This window comes from Xiphophorus couchianus, chromosome 8, assembly GCF_001444195.1.
Source record: "Xiphophorus couchianus chromosome 8, X_couchianus-1.0, whole genome shotgun sequence".
In the NCBI taxonomy this organism is placed as follows: Eukaryota; Metazoa; Chordata; class Actinopteri; order Cyprinodontiformes; family Poeciliidae; genus Xiphophorus; species Xiphophorus couchianus.
Genome location: NC_040235.1, coordinates 24,690,018 through 24,715,637, shown reverse-complemented (window position 1 = coordinate 24,715,637; position 25,620 = coordinate 24,690,018). Strand labels below are relative to the sequence as shown.

The following is a 25,620-nucleotide window of genomic DNA, read 5'->3' as shown; positions in this document are numbered from 1 at the left end:
CACAGCTATGAGCGTGTAACCATGACAACTGCGCTCTGATTGGCTCGTCTGATGCGAGGAATTAACAGGGGCCTCGTCCAATCTGAGCTCCGGATGCAGCTCCGCGCTTGGCGGAAAAAAAAAAACCTCTCTCATGATAACCCAGGCACGGTGATGTGAAAGTGGCAACGTGAGGTGAGCCCGGAGGAAATTAATGGACTAAAAACAAGGCGCGAGCGATGAAGGGATTATTTTAAATAATAATATTTAAAAAACTAAACTAAACTAATAAATGAAAGATGATGTTTTAGGTGTTTGAAAGGAACAGAAGAGAGAAAGTATGGTTGGTTTGTGCATCACGCAGCCCTGAAATCTCTTCCCTCTCTTCTTCTTTTGGATTGTGGATTGGTGACAGCATCCCGACCCAGGACTCAGGACCGGAACAGTTCTTTTTTCTTTTCTATTTCTTTTTTTTCTTCTTCTCTCCTCTGGTGGATTGAGGGTTGGGGGGGAGAATCTCCCACTTTTCACCCCGGCAGAGCTCATCAACCAGGAGCCAAGACGTTGTTCCGCGTAGAGCCGCCTTGCCCCAGTCCGAGCAGCGCAGTCCGTGCAGCGGGGAGGTCGGCACTCGGCGTCTCAAGGGCCGGCAACATGATGGTCCTCTGCGCCGGCTGCGAGCGGCCCATCCTGGACCGGTTCCTGCTCAACGTGCTGGACAGAGCCTGGCATGCCAAGTGCGTCCAGTGCTGCGAATGCAACTGCAACCTGACCGAGAAGTGCTTCTCCCGGGACGGAAAGCTCTATTGCAAAATGGACTTTTTCAGGTAACGCGGAGAAAGACTGGAATCGGTTGGGAGGATATATATATTTTTTTTCCTTTTCATTTTTCTTTTTGCGTAGCCTATACGGTTAAGGGTCAAAATGTATAATTTCACGCGACAAAAAAAAAAAAAAAAAAAAAAAAAAAAATCTGACCCAAAACGTAAAAGGTTATTACATTCTCAGTCATATTGGACCAAAAACAAATCAGTTTGGAACCGAAAATGTTCAATATAAAATAATTCACCCTTAAAGTCAAATCAATAAAAGCAACGCAGGACCAACAGTCAGTTTCATGCAACATTTTAGTGAAATTGCCTTTAAGAAATTATATATAAATACTCTGGCCTAATAATTCAAATCAGTGTTATATATTTATTCAGGTCAAATCAGTCCAATACAACTAGATGAAGTTCAATCTAAAACAAATACAAAGGAGTGCAGTCAGGTTCAGTTTATAATGCCAATTAATAAAATAACTTTAAATAAATATATGCTCCAATGTTTTTCTATTTAAGAGGAAACTGCTTTGCTTTTTTTTTTTTTTTTGTATTTTTATTATTATTTAATTTTTTAGAGTCCACTCTCAGCTCCTGGTGGCACTTCCCAAACATCCATTAGGCCATTAACTGGTTCCCAATTCCTCCCCAGCCCCCCCTCCTCCTCCTCCTACCCCCCCCCCCCCCCCCCCCCCCCCCCCCCAAAAGTGCTCCAGGTAATTGGGTGATATAATATAAGTGAAGTCCTTGTTTTTGTCGCATCATTTTCTTTTTCAACGTGACTGTCCTACTCTTCCCAAATTGTCTAATGACATGTAAGTCGCGTCATCTCCCCCCTTCCTCCCCCCTCTATGTTTTAGTCGGGGGGCCGGGGCTGTTATTGGCCCCTCGCGCGGCCTTGGCCATCATATTACCGCGGGTCCCCATCAAGCGCGCTGGATTGAAATGGCCCAGCCATTAGCCGGGCGAAACAGTAATCACCCTAATGTGTCCATTTGTTGTGTAAGTAGTGTTGTGCCCCCCTTTTTTTTTTTTCTTTTTTTTTTTTTTTTTTAAAGAGGCGAGTAGGAGGAGGAGGAGGGTTGGCCATGCATGTGAAAGGCGCGCGGTGAAGCGATCCCATTGCAAATGGGGAAACCAGCTCAGATTGGTGTAAAAAACCAAAACAAAGCTCCACAATACAGGCAGCTTGCTCTCACCCCAAAGGCTCAAGCAGCAACACATTTCAATAGAATTCTGTTACAATTAATAAAACAACAACAACAACAACAACAACAAAACTGTATTATTTTTTTTCTCCTTTTTACACATTTGGAGGACCGGATTTATTTTGCTCTATATTTGTGCATCAAACTGATGAGTCGTCCCACTATTTAGGCGGCTGAATGTGGATTAAAGGAAGATTTCCACGCTAAGATGCTCCCCCACTCTGTTTAATCCCATAATATATCCGCGGCTACAATGTGTTGATTGTCACTAATACGTTTTTGCGTGGGGTTATTGTCAGAGCGCCTCCGTCAAAATTAGCTCCCTTTTCCCCCTGTATTATTATTATTATTATTATTATTATTATTATTACTATTATTATTACTGTTATCACAGAGCTCTGCCAGTAAGGATGAATCAGTTCGCAATAAAAAATAAAAAAAAATTTTAAAATTACAATAACTATTGAATTTTATTTCATATTAATCACGTTATTTCTTTTTTAATTGTCCTGTAATAAGCGTTTATTATGGCCTCATATTTAAGACAAAAATATTTCATAATAAATGGAATAAAAGCCGCATGGGAGCAGTGCTGGATCTTTATTAAATAATGTACTTCACCTTCATTTTCTGCTTAAGGGTGGCCTGTCTTTGTCTTTATTTGGCCCAGAAAAATATATTGGATATAGATTTTTCTTTCTTTAAAAAAAAAAAAAATAAATAATCCCATATGGGTCCCAATTTGAACCTAAATAAATACATTGAAGTCAAGCTTAGATGTCCCGTTTCACAAACCACCACGACGCTTATTCACCTTTCACCTATTAACCAAAAGAAAGAAAGAAAGAAAGAAAGAAAGAGAGAGTCATCTTCTTCCGGCTTATGAAAAGTCATTTTTCTCAATTCCAACAACCTTAAAAACAACGTCCACGTGCGTCTTTACGCTGACGTCTTCTCAACTTTAATTGCTTTTATATATATATATTTAGCTGGGAAAACAGATTATTTTATGTCTGATACCTGGAAAAAGAAGTGAAAGTAAGGCTGTGTTTCTGCTCCTCTGATAAACTCAAGCCGCGCCATTAGAACGTTCTTTTTGTCTTCAGCCACACCAGCTGGGAATCTTCTCTTCTGTCTAAATAATTCTGAATAAAATGTTATAATAAGTTATAACGTAACGCATGAGCCTGAACGCGACATGGAGTCGGGCTTAAAACACATTTTTAGATCTACACACAAAATATTGAAAAAAAAAAAACAACAAAACAAAAAACAACAAAACAAAAACACATAATCAGTGTTTTAAATAACAAACAGAGGAATTTAATAGTAAGGAAAGATTTGAATCTGATTCGATTTATTTATGTTTTTTTTTTTTCTTTCTATGTGTCCAGGCGCTTTGGCACAAAATGCGCGGGCTGTCTGCAGGGAATCTCGCCGAGCGACTTGGTGCGCAAAGCCCGCAGCAAGGTGTTCCACCTGAACTGCTTCACCTGCATGGTGTGTAACAAGCAGCTGTCCACGGGAGAGGAGCTCTACGTGATCGACGAAAACAAGTTCGTGTGCAAAGAAGATTACCTGAGCTCCGGGGCCATTAAGGAAGTCAACCTGAACTCAGGTGAGCGACGTTGCAAAAAATACAAAAAACAACCCATAAATAAATAAATAAATAAACAGCTGATTTACAAATTTTGTTGAAGGGGGGGAGAGAGGCGGGGGCCATGAGTGAAATCGTTACAAGCATGCGCGTTTGTTAGGTCTGAGTGGAGGGAGGAGAGAAATAAAGTAAAATAAATGAGAGAAATAAAGAGAATAAACAAAGACTGGGGGTCTGTGGAGAGCGGATCCCCAATAGTTTCAATATTTACCTCCACAGAACAATAGCTTTCTGGTTTTATGCAGCGGGGAGGGAGAGGGGGGGGGGGGTGTTAGTGAGGCGCGTGATGCTGCTTCTCTTGTCTATTAGGCCTTTAAAAAAAAAAAAGAAACACACACACACACACACACACACAGGAGGACAGTATCCAGCATCCACCCTGCATGCTCAAGCTGCTCGGTTGTTTTCCGATTATTCATATGGAATATTATTGTTTGTTGTTTATTGTTAAGTGTATTTGATGAAAAATGAAATGGCTGCTTATTTCTTTTCTCTTTACAAAAAAAACAAACAAACAAAAGAAAAACAAAATGAGCGTGAAATGGAATATTTTGTTCAAAATGAGCATCATCTGAAATCTTACATTCAATTTTCTTTCTTTCTTTTTTTTTTTTAAACACCTGGGCTAATTACAATTAAACCTCCTCCCTCCCCTCTCTCTGCCTCCCTCCTTGACATTTCGGATCGTGACCTTCCCCTCCTTGTTTGTTCGCATCACCCCCCCCCCCCCCCCACCTCACCCACCCGGGGCTCCCTGCCCCCCGCGCCCCCCCTGCAGTCTCGTCGTGCACAGATAGAAGTTTATCGCCGGATCTCCAGGACCCGATACAGGACGACATAAAGGAGACGGACAATTCCACATCCTCAGATAAGGAAACGAACAATATTGAAAATGAGGAGCAGAACTCCGGGACCAAGCGGCGGGGGCCCCGGACCACCATCAAGGCCAAGCAGCTGGAGACGTTAAAGGCGGCGTTCGTGGCCACGCCGAAGCCGACGCGGCACATCCGGGAGCAGCTCGCGCAGGAGACGGGGCTGAATATGCGAGTCATCCAGGTAAACTCAGAGTATTATTATTATTATTACTATTATTATTATTATTATTATTATTATTATTAATAACAGATATACGGATATATATTTAGGATTTACTTTATTTAGACACCGCATTGAGACGCTGAAACAAATGCAGCAACCTTGAACCACCGGAGGTCAAATCGACGTCTGTCTCTCCGATCATTTCGTCGGCCTTGTTTTTATTTAGTCCAGAATAATCAGTTAAAAACTGAACCTGCCGAGCGGAAGCAAAGATAGAGATCATTCGAGCAAACACGACCGAGTTTCGCCGAACGTCTTTTCCACGTTTCATTCTTTGCCCACCTGTTCATAGACGGAAGCCTTTATGGCCTATTCAAAGCAAATATTGTTGAATGTCTGAATTGGTAAGGGTTAGGGTTAGGGTAGGGTTATGTCATGAACACCAACCACCGTTCTGTCACATTTAAATGGTTGGTAATAATGTCATTTTTACATGTATTCACTGTAAACTTGGATGGAAGGTTGATTTTGTAACGCAGGGGCGTCTCTAGAAAGTTTACAATGGGCCATAGGGGGGGTTGGCAACCCCAAACTTCTAAATTATACTAGAATCTACAGTTTTTATTTTTATTACATCATAAATGAATGATTAAAAAAAAACATTCTCTAAAAAAATGACAGTTGTTGCAAGTCATTAAAACTCATCATTCAGGAAAGAAACAAATTGCAGTCATAGAGCAAAGATGCTTACAGGACCGCTGGACCACGTGGGGGGGGGGGGGGTCTCCCCATCCCTGCTGAACCACAGTAGGCGAGACGGACTCACCGAGACAAAGACAAATTGGAGACAAATGACGGATTATAAATCAGTAAAATTACCTTTTAATTTTCCCGAAGTGTGCGGGACGTTTAATTGAAAGCCTCATTATCTGTAAGAGAAATGTCAAAACATGATGTGGACCATTAGCGGGGTTACAGATCCAAATTTACCAGCTGCACGCCATGTGAAATGTTTCTTTTAGGTCTATACATTATGGACCTATTTGGGTAATAATGATAAAACGATAACAATGGCGGCAATAACGGCCTGTTAATATGTTTAACCATACAAACGCATGGCATATTACAGTGAAACAGCATTTATGGGGAAAAATATCTTAAAACCTACCAAAAAAGTTACTTTTCCAAACCACGTATTTAAGTAACTGTAAGTCAGTTTATTAAGTGCTAATTGCCAAATGTTCATATTATTTAACTTTTATTGTTGTGTATTTTCTGATTGTTAGATGTGTTACTTACTGTATTATTGTTATTATATTAGCTTAGATTTATTTATTTAAAAGAGGACAGTGTTTATTAGTCAACATGAATGCATCATGTAAATACGCCAGATTTACCCTGAGAGGCTAATTTTAATCTGTAGTTTCCTAGCAGGTTGATGGAAGAGATTAAAAAAATACAGTTAACATACATAACAACATATATGACAGATTTTAATATATAGCTAAAGGTAGTGTTGGTTACAGTAAGTATTTATAATAAGAACAAAAACAACTCACAACTGTAAGTACATTTAATTTAAAAAAAAAATGATTCAAAATATCAGTACAATTTTGATTATCTAGCTTAAATAATTTCCTAAAACAGTTCAGAGATGTCATAGTTTTTAATTCTGTTATCACCGACTGTTATTGTAGCTCCTCAAAGTGATATTTTTTTTATGAAACTCAGTATTTCTAAACATTTTGTTTCATTTTTTTCTGCAGTTTAGATTTTCTTTAAATGTCATAAATACATTTAAAATAGTACCACAAAAAAATATATATATACCAGGGTTCAGTTTTAAAGTTTATCCTTGAGACAAAAGGTTAATTTAATCTCGAAAAATAAAATAATCCTTTTTATTTTTTTTATTTTTTTGGACTGCTTTGGGAATGATAAAGACCATGTTTACACTGGAGGCGGCAGTTTATTTGGAAATAATACATGTTTCACAGCCATGAAATGAGAGAAAGGTTAGCCTCACTGCCTGCCAAGGCTAAGAGGAACCCCAGACACAAACATGTTGTGCAACGTAACACACACACACACACACACACACACACACACACACACACCCCGACACACACATTGCTTTCTGCTTTCTTTTATCCTCCATGACTCACACGCACACACAGACACACACACACGTATACGCACGCGTGGATGCACGAGTCGGGTGTCTGGGTGCAGACTGTGTCAGGATGATTAGCACCATCTCTGCCAACTGTGATGTGGCTTTTTGTGCACTCACTGTAATTATCGCTGATTTCACAGATTTACATACCGCCCTCCCCTTTTCCCACCTCTCCGCTCCGCTCTTACTCACTTCCAGCCTGTTTCCTCCGCATCTCCACGGCCTCGTCTATGTCATACACTGCAGGCAATTTTCTGTACGCGTATGTGTGTGTGTGTGTGTGTGACAGAGAGCTCAATCATACAGTCAATCACCAAAGCCAGTCAATAAGTCAGTCAGTGAGTCCGCCGCACCATCCCTCCCTTCATCCCACACCCCTTTATATATATATATATGTGTGTGTGTGTGTGATTGCTCAGAGCCAAAATGGAGGCTGCGTTTCGTCATCTCCCTCCTCGTTCGGTGTGTGTTAAATACCGCAGCTCTCGACGCGGGGAGCCCTGTGAGCCACGCTGCTTCTCCAGCATGTGGATGTAATCCCTAAGCAAGGCTCTCTCAAGGGAAGCGAGAGCATTTCCATAAAAATGTACCCTACAGTTAGACGATTGTTCTCAATAAGCAGGTGTTGCCTTTGCCGCTGGAGCACGGAGAGCACAGCCTAAGTGGTTTTTGGCTGTTTCTTTATGTGTGTGTGTGTGTTGTTTTGTTAATCTGTAGCACAGTGGGATTCTGCCTCTGGTGTAGCCTAGCATGGTGTGAACATACATCATTATGCAGCATGCGATGCAAACGGCGCAAACGCGACCTGTTATGTGCTTGTAATGCAAAGAGCATTCCTCCATATGGCGCGGGAGGCTTTGCAAATTTTCAAAAAGAAAGAAAGAAATAAAAAATCCTCCTTTGTTGCTTTTCAAAGATAGTTTATTTAAGCATATTCTCTTCCGTTTATTTGAACTTGCGGCGCGGGGGCCGTTGGGGGCTCGCACCGTTTCTGTTGCTTTGTGGCTCATCTTAAAGTAGTGTAACAAAGAGAAAAACTCCTTTATAAACTGCAACATGCAACAAAGGGTGTTTTATCTGCTGGATTTTTTTCTTCCGTTTGCAATTTCTATGTCTGGTTTGAATTTGTTGTGCTTAGGCTTGTCGCAATTAGCAAAAGATCAATTAATCGCATGATAATTTAAAAGCTTAATAATTCCCATTTGCATTAATTTTTTCTCTCTCTTTCTACTAAAAACTGAATGACAAACGTCTTCAGTCTGGTGCTTTGGTCTCAACTTACCATTTTTTTGAAGGACAGTTTTGTTTACAGAGATTTCATATTTCATTTTATATGTTGTTTCTGTTGCTTTGTTTATTCATTTTGGATATTTAAAAAAGTCTTCCAGTTCCAGTGATAAATGTTAAGAGGGATTTAAAGTTTACCGATCTTTGACAAGGTTTTCTGGCATTTTACGGCGTTACCATTACTTAAAAAATGGTCTCAAAAGAACAACATCATTGTTTCTCGGAATAACTAATGGGAAAATTCATTGTCCAGAAAAATTTCGTGGCAGGCCTTGTTGTGCGCTCCGGCACCGACGAAAAAAGAGAAAAGGATTCCAGCTTTTAACAGTAAAGTCCTAGTACTGTAAATCTTTTATTGTAATTAATCTAAAGTTTCATTTCACAGCCTACTGCTGTCTTTACTTTTAATCTTAAGTGTGGTTAAAAGAAAAAAATGTGAGTTTCTTGAACCGTATTAATTCATAGATCAAAGAACCTAAGCATCACAAAAGAAAGCACAAACACTCGTGCAAATGGGGGCAGAGGTGTCTTAAAACGGGATCCAAACAGGTCAGAAGTGAATCCTTCCTTTATTTTTCAAAAACACTCCTTCGCCGTTTTGAATATGGCTTTTCAAGGAAGGCAGAAACTTGAGTGAAAGTCAAGGCTGATGGGAATGACGGCTTTCAGTGTTCAAACTCTGCAAAAAAGAGCTCAAAAAACAAAATGGATCCGTGCCACAAAGAAAGAAAGACAAAACAAAGTGATGGTGAAGTTGTGCATCGTCTACTTTTTCTGCCACAGATGTGATCAGGTGGATCTCAGAAGTGCGTGAGAGTTTCAGAAACAGAATCCAGATGGAAAGCTAAAAGGTTGCAGGGAAAAAACGGCCACTGATCAGCTCTGTCATCGTTTCTTTGTTGTTGTTGCTGTTTTAAGGTTTGGTTCCAGAACAGAAGATCCAAAGAGCGGCGAATGAAGCAGCTGAGCGCCCTGGGGGCCCGACGCCACGCCTTCTTCAGGGGCCCCAGGAGGATGAGGCCTCTAGGAGGCAGGCTGGAGGATCCAGACATTTTAGGACCTGGGCCCTACGGTTACTATGGAGGTAGGAAGGGAAAAACTCTTTTGCTCATTTTCACACGCTTTTTATCCGGCCTCAAGCAAACACGATCCATATCCAGGTTGAACATCTGTATCAAAAACTTGACATTATCAGTGTGGGTGGAAAGACAGGAAGACATGATATAAATGGTTTGTTGTGCTGGTGTTGTGGACGCAGTCCAATGAAAGTGTTTTTGGATATCAGACTAGTTTCCATTAGCTACTTGTTTTTGTGTTCAGAAATACAGCCAAGACCTTAATTTGACTCAGGCACACACCAGTCATTTTGTTGATATTTTTAATAAAAGGACACTTTTGTTAATATATCTTTGTGCTTATGATTGAATACCACCTATTCAGTTGGAATCAGATACCCAGCTGCCAAATCAAAATAAAAAACCAAGTATTTTGGCTAATTACCAAAACCACAAATTTGATCGAAAAATATTTTTAAAAAAGTCCTTTTATTTGGGATAAATGCCTAAAAGGATGCACTTCTGACCATCATTACGTATAAAAGTACCACTTTTCTTTGATAAAAAGCAGCAATAAACTACATATTTCTGAAGCTTTGCTTTCCAAAGTTACTAACTTTCTGCTCTAAATATGAACATGTCATCAGCAAAGAAGTTAACCGATGCAGGATGCGGAGGAATTCAAACAAGTTTTTATCCAAATTAGAAAAGCTGTGGCTGAAATATCCAATTTCTTATGTTTGAAAAGACAAACAAATAAATGAAATACATAAATAACTAGGAGCAACAAGGGGTCTGTTTGGAAAATCCATGGCAACAGATCCGTTTAAAATGGTTCTCGGTTATTTGATAGGTATGGATGGCTGAAAAACACGTACATTTGTGACATTTTGCTAAATCGCTGACCCAGGCAATTGAACTTAAAAAGTACTTTTCACTATTTATGGGTTGCATCAAATAAAAAAGTTAATATTTGTAGATAATCTTGGTTTCTGTGTGTGATTTGGTACGGTATGATTCGAATCTCGTCTCTTTTCTCCTCTTTTACGTCAGAGTTGATTTTTGGAATTAACAAAAGACAAGAACGCGTGAAATGCGAACAAATACCGTGGCGGCAACTAAATGACACAACGTCCGTTTGAACAAAAGGTAAACGGGAAGGTAGCTTTTCATTTCAGAAAAAAAAAAAAAATCCAGGATACAGGTCTCCAGAAGAAAAGAGAGAAACAAAGAAAAAAAATTACGCAGACGCTGGTCAGGCAGCTTCTGGAATCGCTTCATGTCGCAGATAAAAGATGTGGAATAAATATTTACTCAGCATATCAGCAGTGTTCGCATACAGACCCTGCTATCTCAAAGGAATCATGCTCTGTGTGGTGTCTTAAGAATGTGATGTGAAATTTCCTCCATCTGCGAGTTGTTGCCAAGGTTGAGCCCTATTTACCTGCTAAAGAGCTGGAAAGAGTTATTGATGCTTTTATCACATCACAACTGGACCACTGTGATGCTGCCGATCAGATTTTACCTGGCACTAAGACGCGTGAACACATCACGCCAGTCTTGGCTTCTCTTTGCTGGCTTCACGTCCCATCCCAAATTGATTTCTTAATTTTATCACTTGATTTTAAAGCTTTTAACAGTTTTGCTCCAACCCTATTTAAATGATCTCTGCTACATCCACACACCAGTGAGAGAACTCGGGTCCACCAGCCGGTTTGTCTTTGGTAGTCCAACGTTAGGGAATACTCTGTCGAAGGAGCTGGACTTTTATCGTATCGTTTATCATTTATCGTGAGGATTTTGATTTACCGTTATCACGATAAAGTTCAATTATCGATTCTAAAAAAGCTGGCTTTAATGTAAATGTTATTTTTAATGTTCTCTCTGCTGTTTGCATCAATAAATATCAGTAAATTTTAAAATATCACTAAATGGAGTTACTATGTGCAGCTTAGTGATGCAAATCACACTTCTTTAAGTTAGTAATGTTGTGTAAAAGTCTGTTTCAAATTTTTTGAAGAACAGTATTTTTGTGGAGCTATGACATTGTGCCATACAGTAATAAATAGTTTTTCATAATTATTTTTATTGCTATCATAATAGCATTGCAAAATATCGCGATAAAGCTCTCAGTCCATATTGCCCACCCTTTGATTCTATCAATTCATGAGCTCACAACTCAGAACATAGAGATTTTCAAATCATTGCTTTGAATTGATCTTTTTCACTTTTCCCTTAATTGTAACTTTTAAATTGATTCTATTGGCTCTCATTGTATTGTTTTAACTACTTTTTTTTTTTTTTTTTTTTTAATCTGCTGTATGAATAAACCTTACATTGACAACATAAAATGTGTATGTAGATGCTCTCAAAGTGCATCTACCATTTTTTTGTATTAGATTACTTATGCCTGCATGGCAGAACATCATGGACTAGTTACCATTATCAAGGTACATCAGAACCCTTTTAACTATCATACAGACGCCGGCGTCCTCATGAACCGATTGACTTACATCAGGGGTGCCCAAAGTGGGTCCTGGAGGGCCGGCATCCTGCATGTTTTAGTTCTCTCCTTGGTGGTACCAACAACCTTCTCAGCACGTCAGTGTTCTCCTTAGGCCTTCCAACGAGCCATCATTTGATCCAAGTGCGTTAAACCAGGGAGAGAACTAAAACACGCAGGATGCCGGCCCTCCAGGACCCGCTTTGGGCCCCCCTGACTTGCACTTAAGCGTTTTGAGGGTGACAGTTAAGGGGTTAAAAGTTTCAGTTTCAAAACTGAGATCATTCCTAAAGTTGAAAGTTCTTTTAAGGCGACGCCAGTGACGAAACGACTGAAGTTTTCTCCGGCTTTTTGAATCATAGCGTCATGCAGCGCTGCCCTTACTAGTTCACTCCTGGTTATCAAACTGTGGTAATCTCATGCTGACCCATGCTTCCTAGCAATCATGCAGGCAAACATAGTCGGAGAAAGAAAATGTATTGTGTAAACTCTTATGACAGTGAACCACCTCTGTTTGGCCATTTTCAAATCGCAAAGGTTTGAAAATGTGACACTTTCCTTAGAAATTTGGGGAGTTACCTGGAAATCTATTGATAATTGAAACACTGTCACATAAAAAAAAGAAAGCCATATGATGTTTGCAAGTTGAACATTAATATGATATATCAGATAAACATTTATACATTTATCCACAATTATCATCAAAACGTGCTAGAGTTATGAAATTCATAGATTAAAACATGTGGCTTTATTAGTCTCAGGTTGAAAAATGTGGCATCAATAGTCCAGGTTCTAGAAAGCATCAGGGGTGTGGCCTCAAAATGTATGCAGTTAGTAACATGCAGTTTATTGAGGATTAGCATATATATACTATATAATATTATACTTCACCAAAACAATACTTAAAATCCACGTTACAGGTGAACCTTAGATATTTTAGATTTCCAGGTTCTTCCCATAATAATAAATACATTTGTGCTAGTGTTTTTTTTTTTTAATAACGAGTAGAAATCACTACATTGAAACAAAAAACTTGGGAGAGCTTTTGTAACCCGGAAGAAGACACCACTACTGCTCAGATACAGTAGAATCACCCGCCCGCTGGATTAGCATTAGCAAATAAATCTTTGCCAAAAGAAATTCAGCGCTCGACGGACAGACAGGAATATCTGAGCACAAAACCGACCTACAACTACGGCACCGAATTAAACAGGAGAAATAAAGCAGACGCAACTGTCATGTTTAAGAGCTATATTGTTTTGATGGACAGTCGGAGCGCGCGCCGTGGTCTCCATACAGCTGCAACACCTACCTGAGGAGGCCTTGGCATTGAGGATACAATAAAGTGGAGCCGCCAAGGCTGCGAGGAACCGAGCTGGGAGGAGGGGGTGAAACAGAGGACAAAACCTATATGCCTCCATCTCTCTCTCTCTTTCTCTCATCTCGCTCTTGTCTCCGCGCGCCGCTTTTCACACCCTTTTGTGCCGCGGCGGCACAGGCCGGCCGATTCCCCTTTATCTGAGCCGACGCCTCTCTTCGTCAGGGCTGCCGGGGTGTGTGTGTGTGTGTGTGTTTGTGTGTGTGTGTGGGTGGGTGTGTATGTGTGCGGCTCGATGCTGCCGAATGTGTGAGTGTAATTATAGTCTGCGGTTTCCAACACTCCCCTCAACACATCTCACATTCACAACACGACGGGCTCTATACCCAAACTAGCGCGCGGGCCTGTTGGGCACATAAGATAATTAGCACGTGCGGGGAGAGCGACGTCACCTCTTATTGGGCGCGTGCGCAGGCAGAACACGCTGAAATTGAAATCAGGTGGCGGATATCTAACCTGTTAGGTCCTGCTTGCTCCCCGCTCCGGACCAGGATGCCAGCGCGGGGAACATATGGCGGGACTCGGAGAAATGCGAGTGCAACATCTGGGGCGCCGGGATAAAGTCTAAAGTCGATCTTGGCTCAAAGTGCTGCTGAGACAAAATGGCTTTAGTTTAACTGTAGAACAGGAAGGCGGTGAGAGGCAGAAGGCAGATGGAGGTTTGTAATTGTTAATGGAGCTAAAGCAGCAGCAGCATACAGGTGTTGCTTTAATCCTCTTTAAATGGTTTGTGCTACTTTTGGTTTAATGATTCTAAAAATCATGGAGCAAGAGGTTCTGAAATGATCTTCAAGTAGTAAAAATAAAAGATTCAAATTCAGAGTGACCATTTTAAGAGTCACAGGTGGGTGGATCGGTCCAAAATATCGATAATATCGAAACTCAGTCTGTGTTGGTATCGGCTCAATTCTAGCGTGACAAAGTCGATACTTTAGACCAGGGGTCTCCAACTCCAGTCCTCGAAGGCCGCAGTCCTGCAACTTTTAGATGTGCCTCTGCTGCACCACCTGAATAGAATAATTAGGTCATTAAGGCTCTGGAGAACTGATCTACACAAGGAGGAGGTAATTAAGCCATTTCATTCCAGTGTTTTGTACCTGTGGCACATCTAAAAACTGCAGGACATGCGGCGGCCCTCGAGGACTGGAGTTTGAGACCCCTGCTTTAGTCTCAGATTTCCTCTTGAACTTTTGTCATTTTTGCATTGTAGTTTCTCAACTTCACGTTAAAATGTTTGGCTTTGATTTGCTCTCAAATTATAATTCACTGAGTTTCTTAAAAAAAACCCAAACCGGACCATTTTGTTTTGTTCTTCTGTTGTTTTGTAGTCATCTATAAACTTTATCTAAATTCTGTCTGTAGTTTAAAAAAAACAAAAAAAACAATTCAAAAATCAGTCAGAAGTACTTCCTAAATAGGAAGAATCTATATTCTTTTAGTCTCACACTTAGCGCAGGTTATCGTTTCTGTTCTAAAAAAATATAAAAAATTCACAATATATGACCTACTTCAGAGATTCCTCTCTGATCAGTAAACCCAATTTCTTCATTAGGACCTTACATAGACCTCATTTAGACACGACTCAATAGTAAACATGTGTATTACATATGACTTCGTATCGGTTTTGTCTTAGGGTTAGAGCAGGTAAATTGCCTGGTCTAAAGTGGTCTAATTTCAGACTATAACATTAACCAGAATGTTAAACATTCAGTCTGTAAAGGCTGTTCTCTGACAAGACGCTGTCTCGATATTACTAGAGACAAAATTCTGTTTGCCGTCTTTAAAGAAAACTGTCAATCGCTCGGCATGAATTGTAATTTCCGACCAGAACGGCTCCAGGTCTGCGGCAGCACCGCTGCCACCGGATTGCTAGAGACGACACGGCTCTGACGGAACGTTTCAGAGACACGCGAAGAATGGATTTTCATTTAATTTTCACAACAAGAAAAGTCGTTAATATCATAACATCAAAAATAAAATCTTGAAATGGCTTTGGCACATTAATTTGCTGTGCACTGTGAGGTATGCTGATGTATTGCTCATCAAGTAAAGAGGCTTTGTCAGTAGTCAGAAAAAGTTTTCAGCTCATCAAATGTTGCAAAAAAAGACATTTTTAATGGTGCAGCTGGCTCTGCTCTGTGTTGGGATGGCTATAGCACAGTGAAGACAAATATAAAAGTTCCACATTTGAACCAAATTGATCCAATTTTGACTCTGAGATCCAGAGGTGTGACCAAGTCACTGTGTTGCAAGTCTCAAGTAAGTCTCAAGTCTTTGTCCTCAAGTCCGAGTCAAGTCTCAAGTAAAGACAGGCAAAAGTCGAGTCAAGTCTCAAGTCAGGAACCTTTAATTTCAAGTCATTTTGAGTCGTTTTTATTTTATTTTTTTTTATAATTTGCAATTATACATAAAATTCAAATAATAGACCATTTGTTCGTTTTAAAATATGTATTTATCTCAAATGATAGAACATGTGTAGCTGAACACAAAGTATAAAAAACATTTTTAAATTGGACCACTTTATTGCGCAGTTCTGTTAAACTTGATATTCAATAAAAAAAGAGGAAAATGCTGACATTTCCACAGCACAATACAAAGAACCATAACAGCAGTTTTTTCCTCTTTTCTCTGACCTGTCAAAACAATATATTGTCAATATAATTTCCCAACGTAGATGTCTTCAAATACACCAACCATCCTTAGATGATACTAGACCCGGCTCATCATCATGATGGGACAGAGAGACTCTGTTCCCTGTGTTCAGGTCCAGAATCTGCTTTCTGTTCCGGAGCCCCGCTCACTATCCACCAGCTTCCTGAGCTAACACGGTGCACATTATTTGTGGAGGCATTTGAAGGACCGGATTTATGGTAAATAATCACCAATTTAACCCGGAGTACACATGCTAACACGAAGTTAGCTAAAGTCAGCTATCTTACAGCAAAAGAAAAGCGCCACCTACCGATCTTTGTGAAGCTTCAAATGCCGGACAAAGTTGGACGTCGTGGCATCTCCATCCGATATTCTCTTCTTGCATGTTTTACAAGTTGCAGTTCGTTTTTTAGTCGAAAGTTCATAACCTACGTAGCCAAAAGAAATTACTCGCGGAAGCATATTCGAGCGGTTATTTCGTATTTCGTTCCCTGAGCTCTGTAGCTTTGCCGCGTTTTTTTAAACGTCCAGATCCTGTTAATTTGATTGGTTGTGCTGCAGCTACGTACACATACATACATAAGGAGAGAGGAAAACCATAGTGACGGTCTGCGCATATTGATACGGAATGAGTGACATTAATTAATGACGCCACTTTATAAATAATGTGTTTTAAATTTTAAGACTTTGAGTAAAAAATATCAAGTCTTTTCAAGTAAACAGCTTCAAGTCGAGTCAAGTCCCAAGTCAATGGCATGAAAGTCAAAGTCAAGTCCGAGTCTTTGAGCATTTTTTCAAGTCAAGTCTCAAGTCGTGATTTTAACGACTCGAGTCTGACTCGAGTCCAAGTCATGTGACTCGAGTCCCCACCTCTGCTGAGATCTATGAGGTCTCACCTATGAGCAACTAAGATATTCTTTAGATCAATTTCCTACCAAAAAAAGAAAAATCTAACTGGATTTCCACTAAGCAACAAATGGGTTCAAAGGTCAGTTTTGTATCAGCTACTGTATGTAGAACGATGCTGAAGAAGACATAACAAATGTGTTCATGTGTGCAGAGCTGAGCACTGCAGAGAAAGCGAAGGGTTTGGAGCAGTAAATAAATGTTCAGGTCCTTTTTGAGTTATTAACATGACAGCTTTCATAAACGTAATCATTTTTGCAGGGAATGACAGCACAGAACTCAACGCCAGAGGAACGTTTGTCATGTTGGCTAACAATAGCTGATATTACTATTAATATATTACAACATTTTCAGCACAAATAAAACATATAAGACAGTTTAGCCACTGTCTACCAGCTGAACCATATAAAAAGTTTTAAACAATGAAGAAAAAAAATCCCATACATTTTGCCTTAATTGTAGCGCAATAGTTAAACTGCAACCTTTCTAACTTCCTGCAGTGACAGACTGTGCTGCAGTGCTGATGCTGGCTTGGATGTGAAAAGAAAGATTCAGATTCTGCTTTTGTTAAAGCTGTTGCTGACAACAGCAAAAAATTAAAACGCTCTTTGATATTTTCATAAACAAAGTCACATTGCTTTATTTTGCAGACCAAAATAAAGTTGGTAAACTTTACCATTCATGTCCGAATCCATGACTTACGTTGGGCCATTTTCTGAAAATCACAAAACTATTTTTTCCATGTATGAATCAATAAAGTAAAGACAATCAAAAGGTTAACATAAGCGCAGGTATTATTTTTTTTTTGTTATTTGTGTTTTGTGTAGATTTAAACATTTGATGGTCACGCTGTTTGGATAGTTTGAAAAGGACTCAGACTGGTTATCCGCATGAAAAATACACAAATCTGATCTCAAAAAACCATCTCGCTTTTTTTTCAGGTTGGCAGCATTCAGAGATTTACGGGCAGTATTCAGACCCAGAGCTCAGTCTATGTTTCATGGTTTAATTAAACATTTGAGCAAAACATAAATTCAATTAGCGCAGAGTTGTTCTAAAGGAACAGAAAAACACCCTAAAAGGCCTGCACTGCATCTCATCATTCCACCAAGGTGACAGACGACAACAGGAAACCTATTTTGGTGAAATAGAGAAGTTTTTTTATGCGTGCTTCTTGTCAGTGTGGAATATTTACAAAAAACATTCTGCCTAATTAATTAAAAAGTTTGGCTAGCATTTTGAAACTACTTAAGTGTAATAGTCAGGTGGAATCTTTTGACATCAGCTAATAAGACTAGATCAGGTGAAAGCTGCCTATTTCTGGTTATGCCAAATTTTCTTGGACCTCTACAAGTAAAGAACAGGAAAATATAGACGTTAGCTCATGTATCATCAATGTGTCATTTTGTAGCAGAATTGGCTCTGATCCTATTGAGGGAAGGAACAAAACTTAAGCAGATGAAAAGACTCATGTTGTTTAAAGTCAGAATTTTATCTGGGAGTGATATATTTTATTTGTGTTACATATATTTGCTGATTAATTCACTTAGTGCCCAGGATCCATAATCAAAAGCGAAACATGTAGTAGCCATATTGGATTTGAAGGTGTGAAATCTCAATTTATTCTAGTAATTATTTAACTTAAAGGGATATTTCTATTTTTTAAAAACGAATTTCTTGCTTATTTGAAACTTCTAGTTAATATTTGAACGTGAATAAATTGTATTTCTCAATGCCGTCCTACAGCAGCACCTTATTTTCAGGGTTTTTTTTTGTTATTATGACATAACTTAAAAAAGAGCAACTTCTTTTGTATTGATTTATAAATAATACTAAATATATCGTTTTGACTTACAGTGTGGGATTGATTGTACAAGAATTATTTATTTGAATATTTCTGTTTTCTTTCAAGTTACACAAAAAACATATCTGGTTCTGTCCAGTCCTCATGAGAAATATTAGTGGGAATTTAATGCAGAGGTGTCATCGGTTATGAATTTGAGATGCATTTCATGAAATATAAGGTAATCAGATACTTTTTGGTGATGCTGTTGGTAGGTAGGATCTCCAGTAGCAGTCAGTCTTCCAACGAATCTGAAGAAGCCTCTGACCGAAGACTGTTGCTTGAGTGACACAATTTACCCGCAATGTTTTGTGTCTCTCGTAGCTTCGTTTCAAAGCCTGCGTCTGACACTGGATGGAGCAAGATCTAATTTTAATCTCCACTTGAGCAAAAAAATTCAATTCATAATGCCTTTTGAGAAACAGATCCGCTGCTTCTCTACATCTCCCAACTTATCATAAACCAGTTAATGAGACCCTTAATTATAAAGTCAACCGATTGAGAAATACGAGTTATTAATAACGGTATTCGTAGAGGGACAAGCGATAATAAAGCCCGGTGTCGTCAAACCTGAACAGCCGAGTCAAAACAAAAGCTAAGACCTCTCAGGGGTATAAACACGCCAGTCAGTGTCACAGGTTAGACACAAAACATGCTAATCCAAAGAGAGGAATCCACTCACAAACAACTGGATTCTGGTAGCGAGGCGTCACTTTTCCTCGCGGCAGGTAAAGAGATGGAGCTTGAATGCTGACAAATTTTAACAGGACCGGGAAAAGAAGTCATTAATCAAAGCTGACGGAGGCGCCACTCGGAAAGATGTGGGAGGAGGCGTTGTTTACCTTCATAATTTGATAGATGATCAACTTCGCGCCGAGTCCGAATCCTCAAAGCTGACGGAAACTACAACTGCTCAACGTTGAGCTACCGTGTTCACAGATCCGACTGGCTTCTTTTAAATTCTTTTATGGATAAAACGGACAATAACATGAATGTGATTCACATACGTTTTCCCTGCGTAATAGTAGGGACTTCCGTTGAGATGCTCACTTATTATAGCATCTATAATGTTGATTGGATGTTGTACAATCAAGACAATAAGAATATTTGGAGGTAAAGAGAATGTCTGGATTTTTTTTGAAGGTATCAAAAAGAGTTTTCTTACCTATTTTGGAAAGACTTTATACCATTAAATATGTATAAAAGTGGTAAAATTCTTAATGTTGTAAGGCTAACAGTTTCTCCATTTAAAAAGAAATTTAAACTTTAAATCTTTATATCTGTGGAATCAAAGCTCTATTAGCAAACTTTAACTAGTGTTGCACTTACCAAAATCTTGTGGATAATTTCTGATCTGGATTCCTCTGAAACGTTATTAATAATAATAATAATAATAATAATAATAATAATAATCTTTATAATAAATATGTTATATATATAATAATAATCTCTTGAATCTTTGCCAGGACTGCTCTAAGCTGCTTTTTATATTGACAGCATGTTATATTTTATTTTTATTTTGTCTACATTGATACTCAGTGGTGGATGTTGTGTGTCTTGTCTCTATGCTGCTGTAACTGCGAAATAATTTCCCTGCTGGGATGAATAAAGTAATTCTATTCTATTCTATAATAATAATAATAATAATAATAATAATAATAATAATAATAATAATAATAACCAGATAAAAACCTTGCTGAGATCTACAAACTCTCTTTCAAGAGCGACCTGGCAAGATAGCAGCACCGTCTCCAAGTGTCAACATTCACATTGAACGGAAAAAATTTATTTATCTACTGATACCAATTTAATCTGACTTCAGGTTTTCTTTAGTTGTTTTATGAAGGATATCTTAAATCAAATACTGTTTTTTCCTAGTATCCATGGGGAAAGCATGCCGTTCTGTGAGAGACCAGTTGATTTATAACAAGGTTTTAGTATCAGTTTTATCCCCATTGTTCTCATGGCCTCCTTTGATAACATGAAAGCATTTTAGGGGTTTTGAGGGGTTAAAACAAAGAAAAAGCATAACTTGTTATTTTAACTTTCCTAAAAGTCCTATGTTAGCTTAATGAGGACAGGAAGTCCAGTTGCCTTCTATTTAAACACTTTGTTTTTTCATGTTTGGGATGAATGAGAATCTACTCTGACTCCAATATCGCAGCTAATTGCTACAATATTAGCAAGTGGCGAGCTTTGCATAGCTAACATTATAAAAGTATCAATCGCTTATGAGTGATTACTAGAGAATCTTGCTGCTAGCCTTTAAAATTAGCAGAATTTCAAAGTCCAGGGTACTCCGTAACTCCGTTCGGCCTTAGTGATATTAGGCCTGTCACAATAACAAATTTTGCTCAACGATTAATTGTCTCAAAAATTATTGCGATAAACGATAATATTGTTTGAAGACCTTTGTACACTGATTTAATGGAAATGACGTAATAATGCATGCGATTTCCTGCCAAAGATAGATACACATTATTTTCAAAAGAACACTAAACACTGGAGCTGATAAACAAAATAAACAAAACAACCAAAAACAAAAATAAAATGGATTCTCAGTCTCCATTAACAAAAAATGTACTGGAAAAAAAACTAAAAAACATAAAGCCAAAGTGGAAATAAATACTGCATTCAGCCAAAAGAGGGCAGATTATAAAGTCTGTATACTATGTTGCCCTTCAGTAATAATTAAATTTAAATAGAGAAAATGGACATATCTGACTACCTGATGCAATAGTTTTTTGCCCCGATTTTCCCCCTTATGACAATCTTAGAACATTGGTCTTTCTAAAATTGACTCTTGTGATTTCATAATCGATCATCCTGTAGTGCGTGGTGTGTTACGGTAGATCGTCATGGCTGGAGCGTTAACGCAGCCTGTTGAATGTGACAGGTAGCCAATGAGAAAGCAAGGATTCCTCTCTGTGTTTTCTGAGGGGAAATTATAGAGGGGAATCCCAAACAACTGACACGGCGCAACCCGAAGTGTGGAAACAACATTAATGTTTATTCAACATGCAAAGAATATAGAAATGACAAGAGGAGGAGTTGGAGCGAAATTGCTGCCGCAGTTGATAAACCCGGTAACTTTTCAGCTGTTCTTCGTTAACGTGACATAAATAGGTTCTAATGATTTTCATTCGGTCAGGACTTTACGCTGACACTAGCCACACGCATCGCAGGTAGATTGTAGTAAAGCATTGATTAATGCCTGGTTTTAAAATTAGTTAACTGGACTTGTAGCCATTATTTTGTGCCCATTGTTGGACACCACACGGCAGGAACGAACCCGATCAAACCGTTATACCTAGGATTTCTGTCGGCTAATGTGTGGTCTGTCAGGTTTTGAAAATGGGCCGACAATCGGCCGACAGCTCTAAGATCGTGTAGTGTGCGCTGGGCTTTACACTAAGAAAATGAGGAAGGGAGGGTCAGTGGAGAGCACCGGAGTTGAGCCTTTTTTCATTCAGTGTCATCAACAGAAAGAGAAAAAGGCCGGAAGAGACGATAATGCCGATAATTAAAATGACGTCGATAGTTTTAATTTATCGTGCGATTAATTGATTTATTGTTTATCGTGACATATTACCTTTACATATTGCATAACACTTTTCACAAGAGATTGCCTTTCCCAGCCGAACAATGTCCATGTTACAACCTGAATTCTTTTTTGTGAGGCTGTCGGCTGCATCGGTGCAACTTGTCTGTCCTCTCTAACTTCCCAAATAGTGTTGTAAAATTTTTGAATTTGCAAAGTGGCTGTCATTTACAAGATGGTTCATTCTCAAGCTTTTCCAGTTCTTCTTGTAGTTTAGAAGTGAGGCCAATGAACTAATTATCAGCAAGCTGACAAAGTTGACAAACTCTGTCAACGTAGACTGGCCATTGCCTTCCTACGCAATTCAACTTATTTTCCTTCAGCACTTCATCTGGGCTTTTTTCCACTCAGCTCAATTTATTCTGTAGGATTCAATCAGCAAGCTGCAGGAGGGGTTTTAAAAGATGACGTTAATTCTCTGCGCGGTTTTAGAATTGTAGTCTGCCTGCATTTTTAGTAATGATAGCGGAGGAAGTGAACAAAGCCATTCAGTTTGTTTTGGCCAAATTTCTAAATATTGAGTTAACGTTAACAGCCATCTTGTTCGGCTCGGCGCTTATCTTTCTGGTTGTTTACAGCGCAGGCAATTTCATAGCAGCAAACTGGCACATTATAGACGTCTAATGTTGGCGACTGGGTAAGATTTAAACCTTCAACATGGTCCACACCTCCAGGAAGTAATCGTTTTTCAATAGCCAAGAGCCCAAACTCTACCGTACGAAGCGTAGAACAAAGGACTACACTATTCTCAGCGTAGTTCGCCTTGTAAAAGTGTGTTTCGAAAAAGTGAATGGATAATATCTGCAAAAACTTGTTAAAATAATTAGCTTCGGTGGCTTTAAACAACTAAAATCAGCAATAGGGTTCCCATCTCACGAGCTGTTAGTTTTCAATGGGTCTGAGAATTTATTGACTTATGGTGAAGTAAGAGAAATCTGTCTAATAATAACTTTACTTCAACAAACCCAAACTAATATTGTCCTGCCGCCATCAGAAAACACCGTACAGACGGTCCAACAGGATTGAAAACTAAGTGCAAACATACGGACAAACTAGTTAATGAACTGATGGTTAGACAAAAGTGACGAAGACGCAGGCTGGGTAATTAAAAATAACACTTAGATGAACCGATAAAACGAAGCAGCTCGTAGCTCAGCTGAGAGCTGAAAATAGAGTGCGGTTTTGGAAATAAGCATGGCTTAGCGAAGCGGAGCCGAGGGACGGTGCCTAAGGCTCTATCAGACGTGACAGAGAGATGCAGTCGACGGGACCTGGCAGATCTGCCGGGGAGACTGGAATCTCATTTTGGAATTTCTAATCTAGACCCAGAAGTTTTCAGCGGGAGAATCCATCGAGGCGCACGCATGGCTGCGAGCTGAATGAGAGGGGGAGATGAATGCACTGTGGAGGAGGCGAGAGAACTGAGGTGGAGAGGTGTGGAGTTGTTTATACACTCAAATGAGGCTGTTGGAGACTGGTTGGTTAGAAATTGGACATGATCAATTTCCCCACTTAGGTAGGGGTGGAGCTGTGTGTAAAACCACACGTACTGCTTAGGGCGAGCTGTGAATGTTTTATGTGTTTAAAGTCTGAGGAAAAATGAACTCCCGTGTTTCTCTTCACAGAATACCAAGGCGACTACTACGGACCAGGGAGCAACTACGACTTCTTTCCCCATGGTCCTCCGTCCTCTCAGGCCCAGTCTCCGGCCGAGTCCCCCTACATCCTGGGCTCTGGGCCCGGAGCCATAGAAGGGTCCGGACACCACCCATCAGACGACCAAAGGTACACGGACATGATCTCTCACGCGGAAACCCCCAGTCCCGAACCGGGCTTACCGAGCTCCCTTCAGCCGGTCCCCGGGGACGCATACGGGGGCGGACCCAGTCCCCCTTTCTCCTTGGCCAGTAACTCCAGCTACAGCGCTCCCATGTCCCACCAGGGCCAGGAGATGGGCGAAACAGGCGCCTGGTGAAAGGACAAAGTAACAATAAAAACCAGGGACCAACCATGGGCCGAATGTCTGCCCGGCTAATTCAGGAGACGTATCAACATCGTCGTCAGAAGGGGAAAGTACAGCTGAAATGTCTACAGAGAACCTTTTAAAATCAGAGACTCATCTCAACATTTGAAAAAACTGATGGAAAGAACGTAACGCGAAGCAGGAAAAATTTTATTTTTGCTGCACGGTAGATGCTCCAAAGCATATATCCCTTGCTGGGTACGGGACTGAATAAGAGATTCCATCCAGCAGAAATGTTTCTCGCCTTCCCCTTATCTTCTAATTCTCTAGGAACACATTAGTGAGAAACACCAAAGGGGGGACATGTCTAGTTTTCTTAATTTCACACCACGTTTAAAGAAAAAAATGTTGCTCCAAAGCAATTTCAATTCTCGCTTTATGTCTTCGTTGCCACTTAACGACAATTTTGGACCTCAACGCTCGTAGTCAGATGCATCCGTCGCAGTCCAGGCAGTGTATGTTTAATCTCATTTTAAACATGCTTTTTTTTTTTTTTTTTTTTTTGCTTGTGTAAGACAAAACATCAAATCAACAGCTGCTGCATGACAGACACGCACCGACTTTCCCTCACACATCCTGGCTTAGAGTCCCTTAATGCTCAAAAAGTGTTCTTGATCATAACTTGAAAGAAGGATGTCTGCACTATTATTCAAAACACGAACACAATTATACAGACACTTGTACCCTCCTACACACATGCACACACACACACACCCCCACACACACATCACACCCATTGAGGCGGCCCTGATAGTTCTGCTCCGCTCACTGCTTCACCTGACCTTCCTTTTGTTACTGTCCCTTTTTAAAAAACATGTTTTAATGGAAATGATTTTCAAAAGAACATTGAACCCATAATGGAGAATGTCCTTCAGCAGCTGAGGTCTCCTTCCTCTAAAGGCGGAAAACAAAAGAGGGGGCAGACAGCATCTGTGACATTTCGGCTGTCTCCTCCGAGGCGCGCGTTGCCATCTAGTGGTCGCCTTTTCAAAGCGCACGGGGTCTCAGTTTGACTTGTGCACCAGAGGACAACAGCCTTTCAATATATATATTTTTTACCCTTTCCTCTTTGGTAATAGTTCACGACCAAGTCTCATCAGGGCTCCTGGGTTCTTTTGTTTGTTTGTTTTTTTGTTTTTTAAAGAAAGTTTAACTCCATTGCCAATTTCAGCTCAGTCCTTCCTCCTTCGATGCCACCTCTGAGTTTGCTGTAGTGTTGTTTTCAGATCATTTTGTGTTTTCTTTTGGACATTGTATGAGATCTAGAAAGAATGTGTCTTATCTCCAGAAATTCTTGGTTACCAACGTGTGTGTGTGTGTGTGTGTGTGTGTGTGTGTGTGTGTGAGTGAGTGTGCACGTGCTCGGTGATTGTGTGAGTGCGTGCTGGTTTAAAGGAGCATAGGGGGGACTTGCGGGGAGGATGGAAGGGGCAAGGCTGTATTATTTCTATGTAAATAGCACTGATAATAAAACCTCTCTTAAAACGTGAAAA

At 39.7% G+C, this 25,620-nt stretch overlaps 1 protein-coding gene across 1 annotated transcript; it reads left to right on the top strand.

Moving 5' to 3' along the window:
- lhx5 (LIM homeobox 5) lies at positions 1 to 25,620 on the top strand. Its single transcript, XM_028024571.1, has 5 exons — positions 1 to 806; positions 3,403 to 3,626; positions 4,444 to 4,721; positions 9,085 to 9,250; positions 23,730 to 25,620. Exons 1-5 carry the CDS (start codon positions 634 to 636, stop codon positions 24,077 to 24,079), a joined length of 1,191 nt encoding a protein of 396 aa, XP_027880372.1. The 5' UTR covers positions 1 to 633; the 3' UTR covers positions 24,080 to 25,620.

Excerpts from the sequence above, each read along its gene's own strand:
- lhx5 (XM_028024571.1), top strand. The coding sequence starts at position 634 with ATGATGGTCCTCTGCGCCGGCTGCGAGCGGCCCATCCTGGACCGGTTC. Across the intron at positions 807-3,402 it reads TGCAAAATGGACTTTTTCAG|GCGCTTTGGCACAAAATGCG; the intron begins GTAACGCGGAGA and ends CTATGTGTCCAG. Across the intron at positions 9,251-23,729 it reads GCCCTACGGTTACTATGGAG|AATACCAAGGCGACTACTAC; the intron begins GTAGGAAGGGAA and ends TTCTCTTCACAG.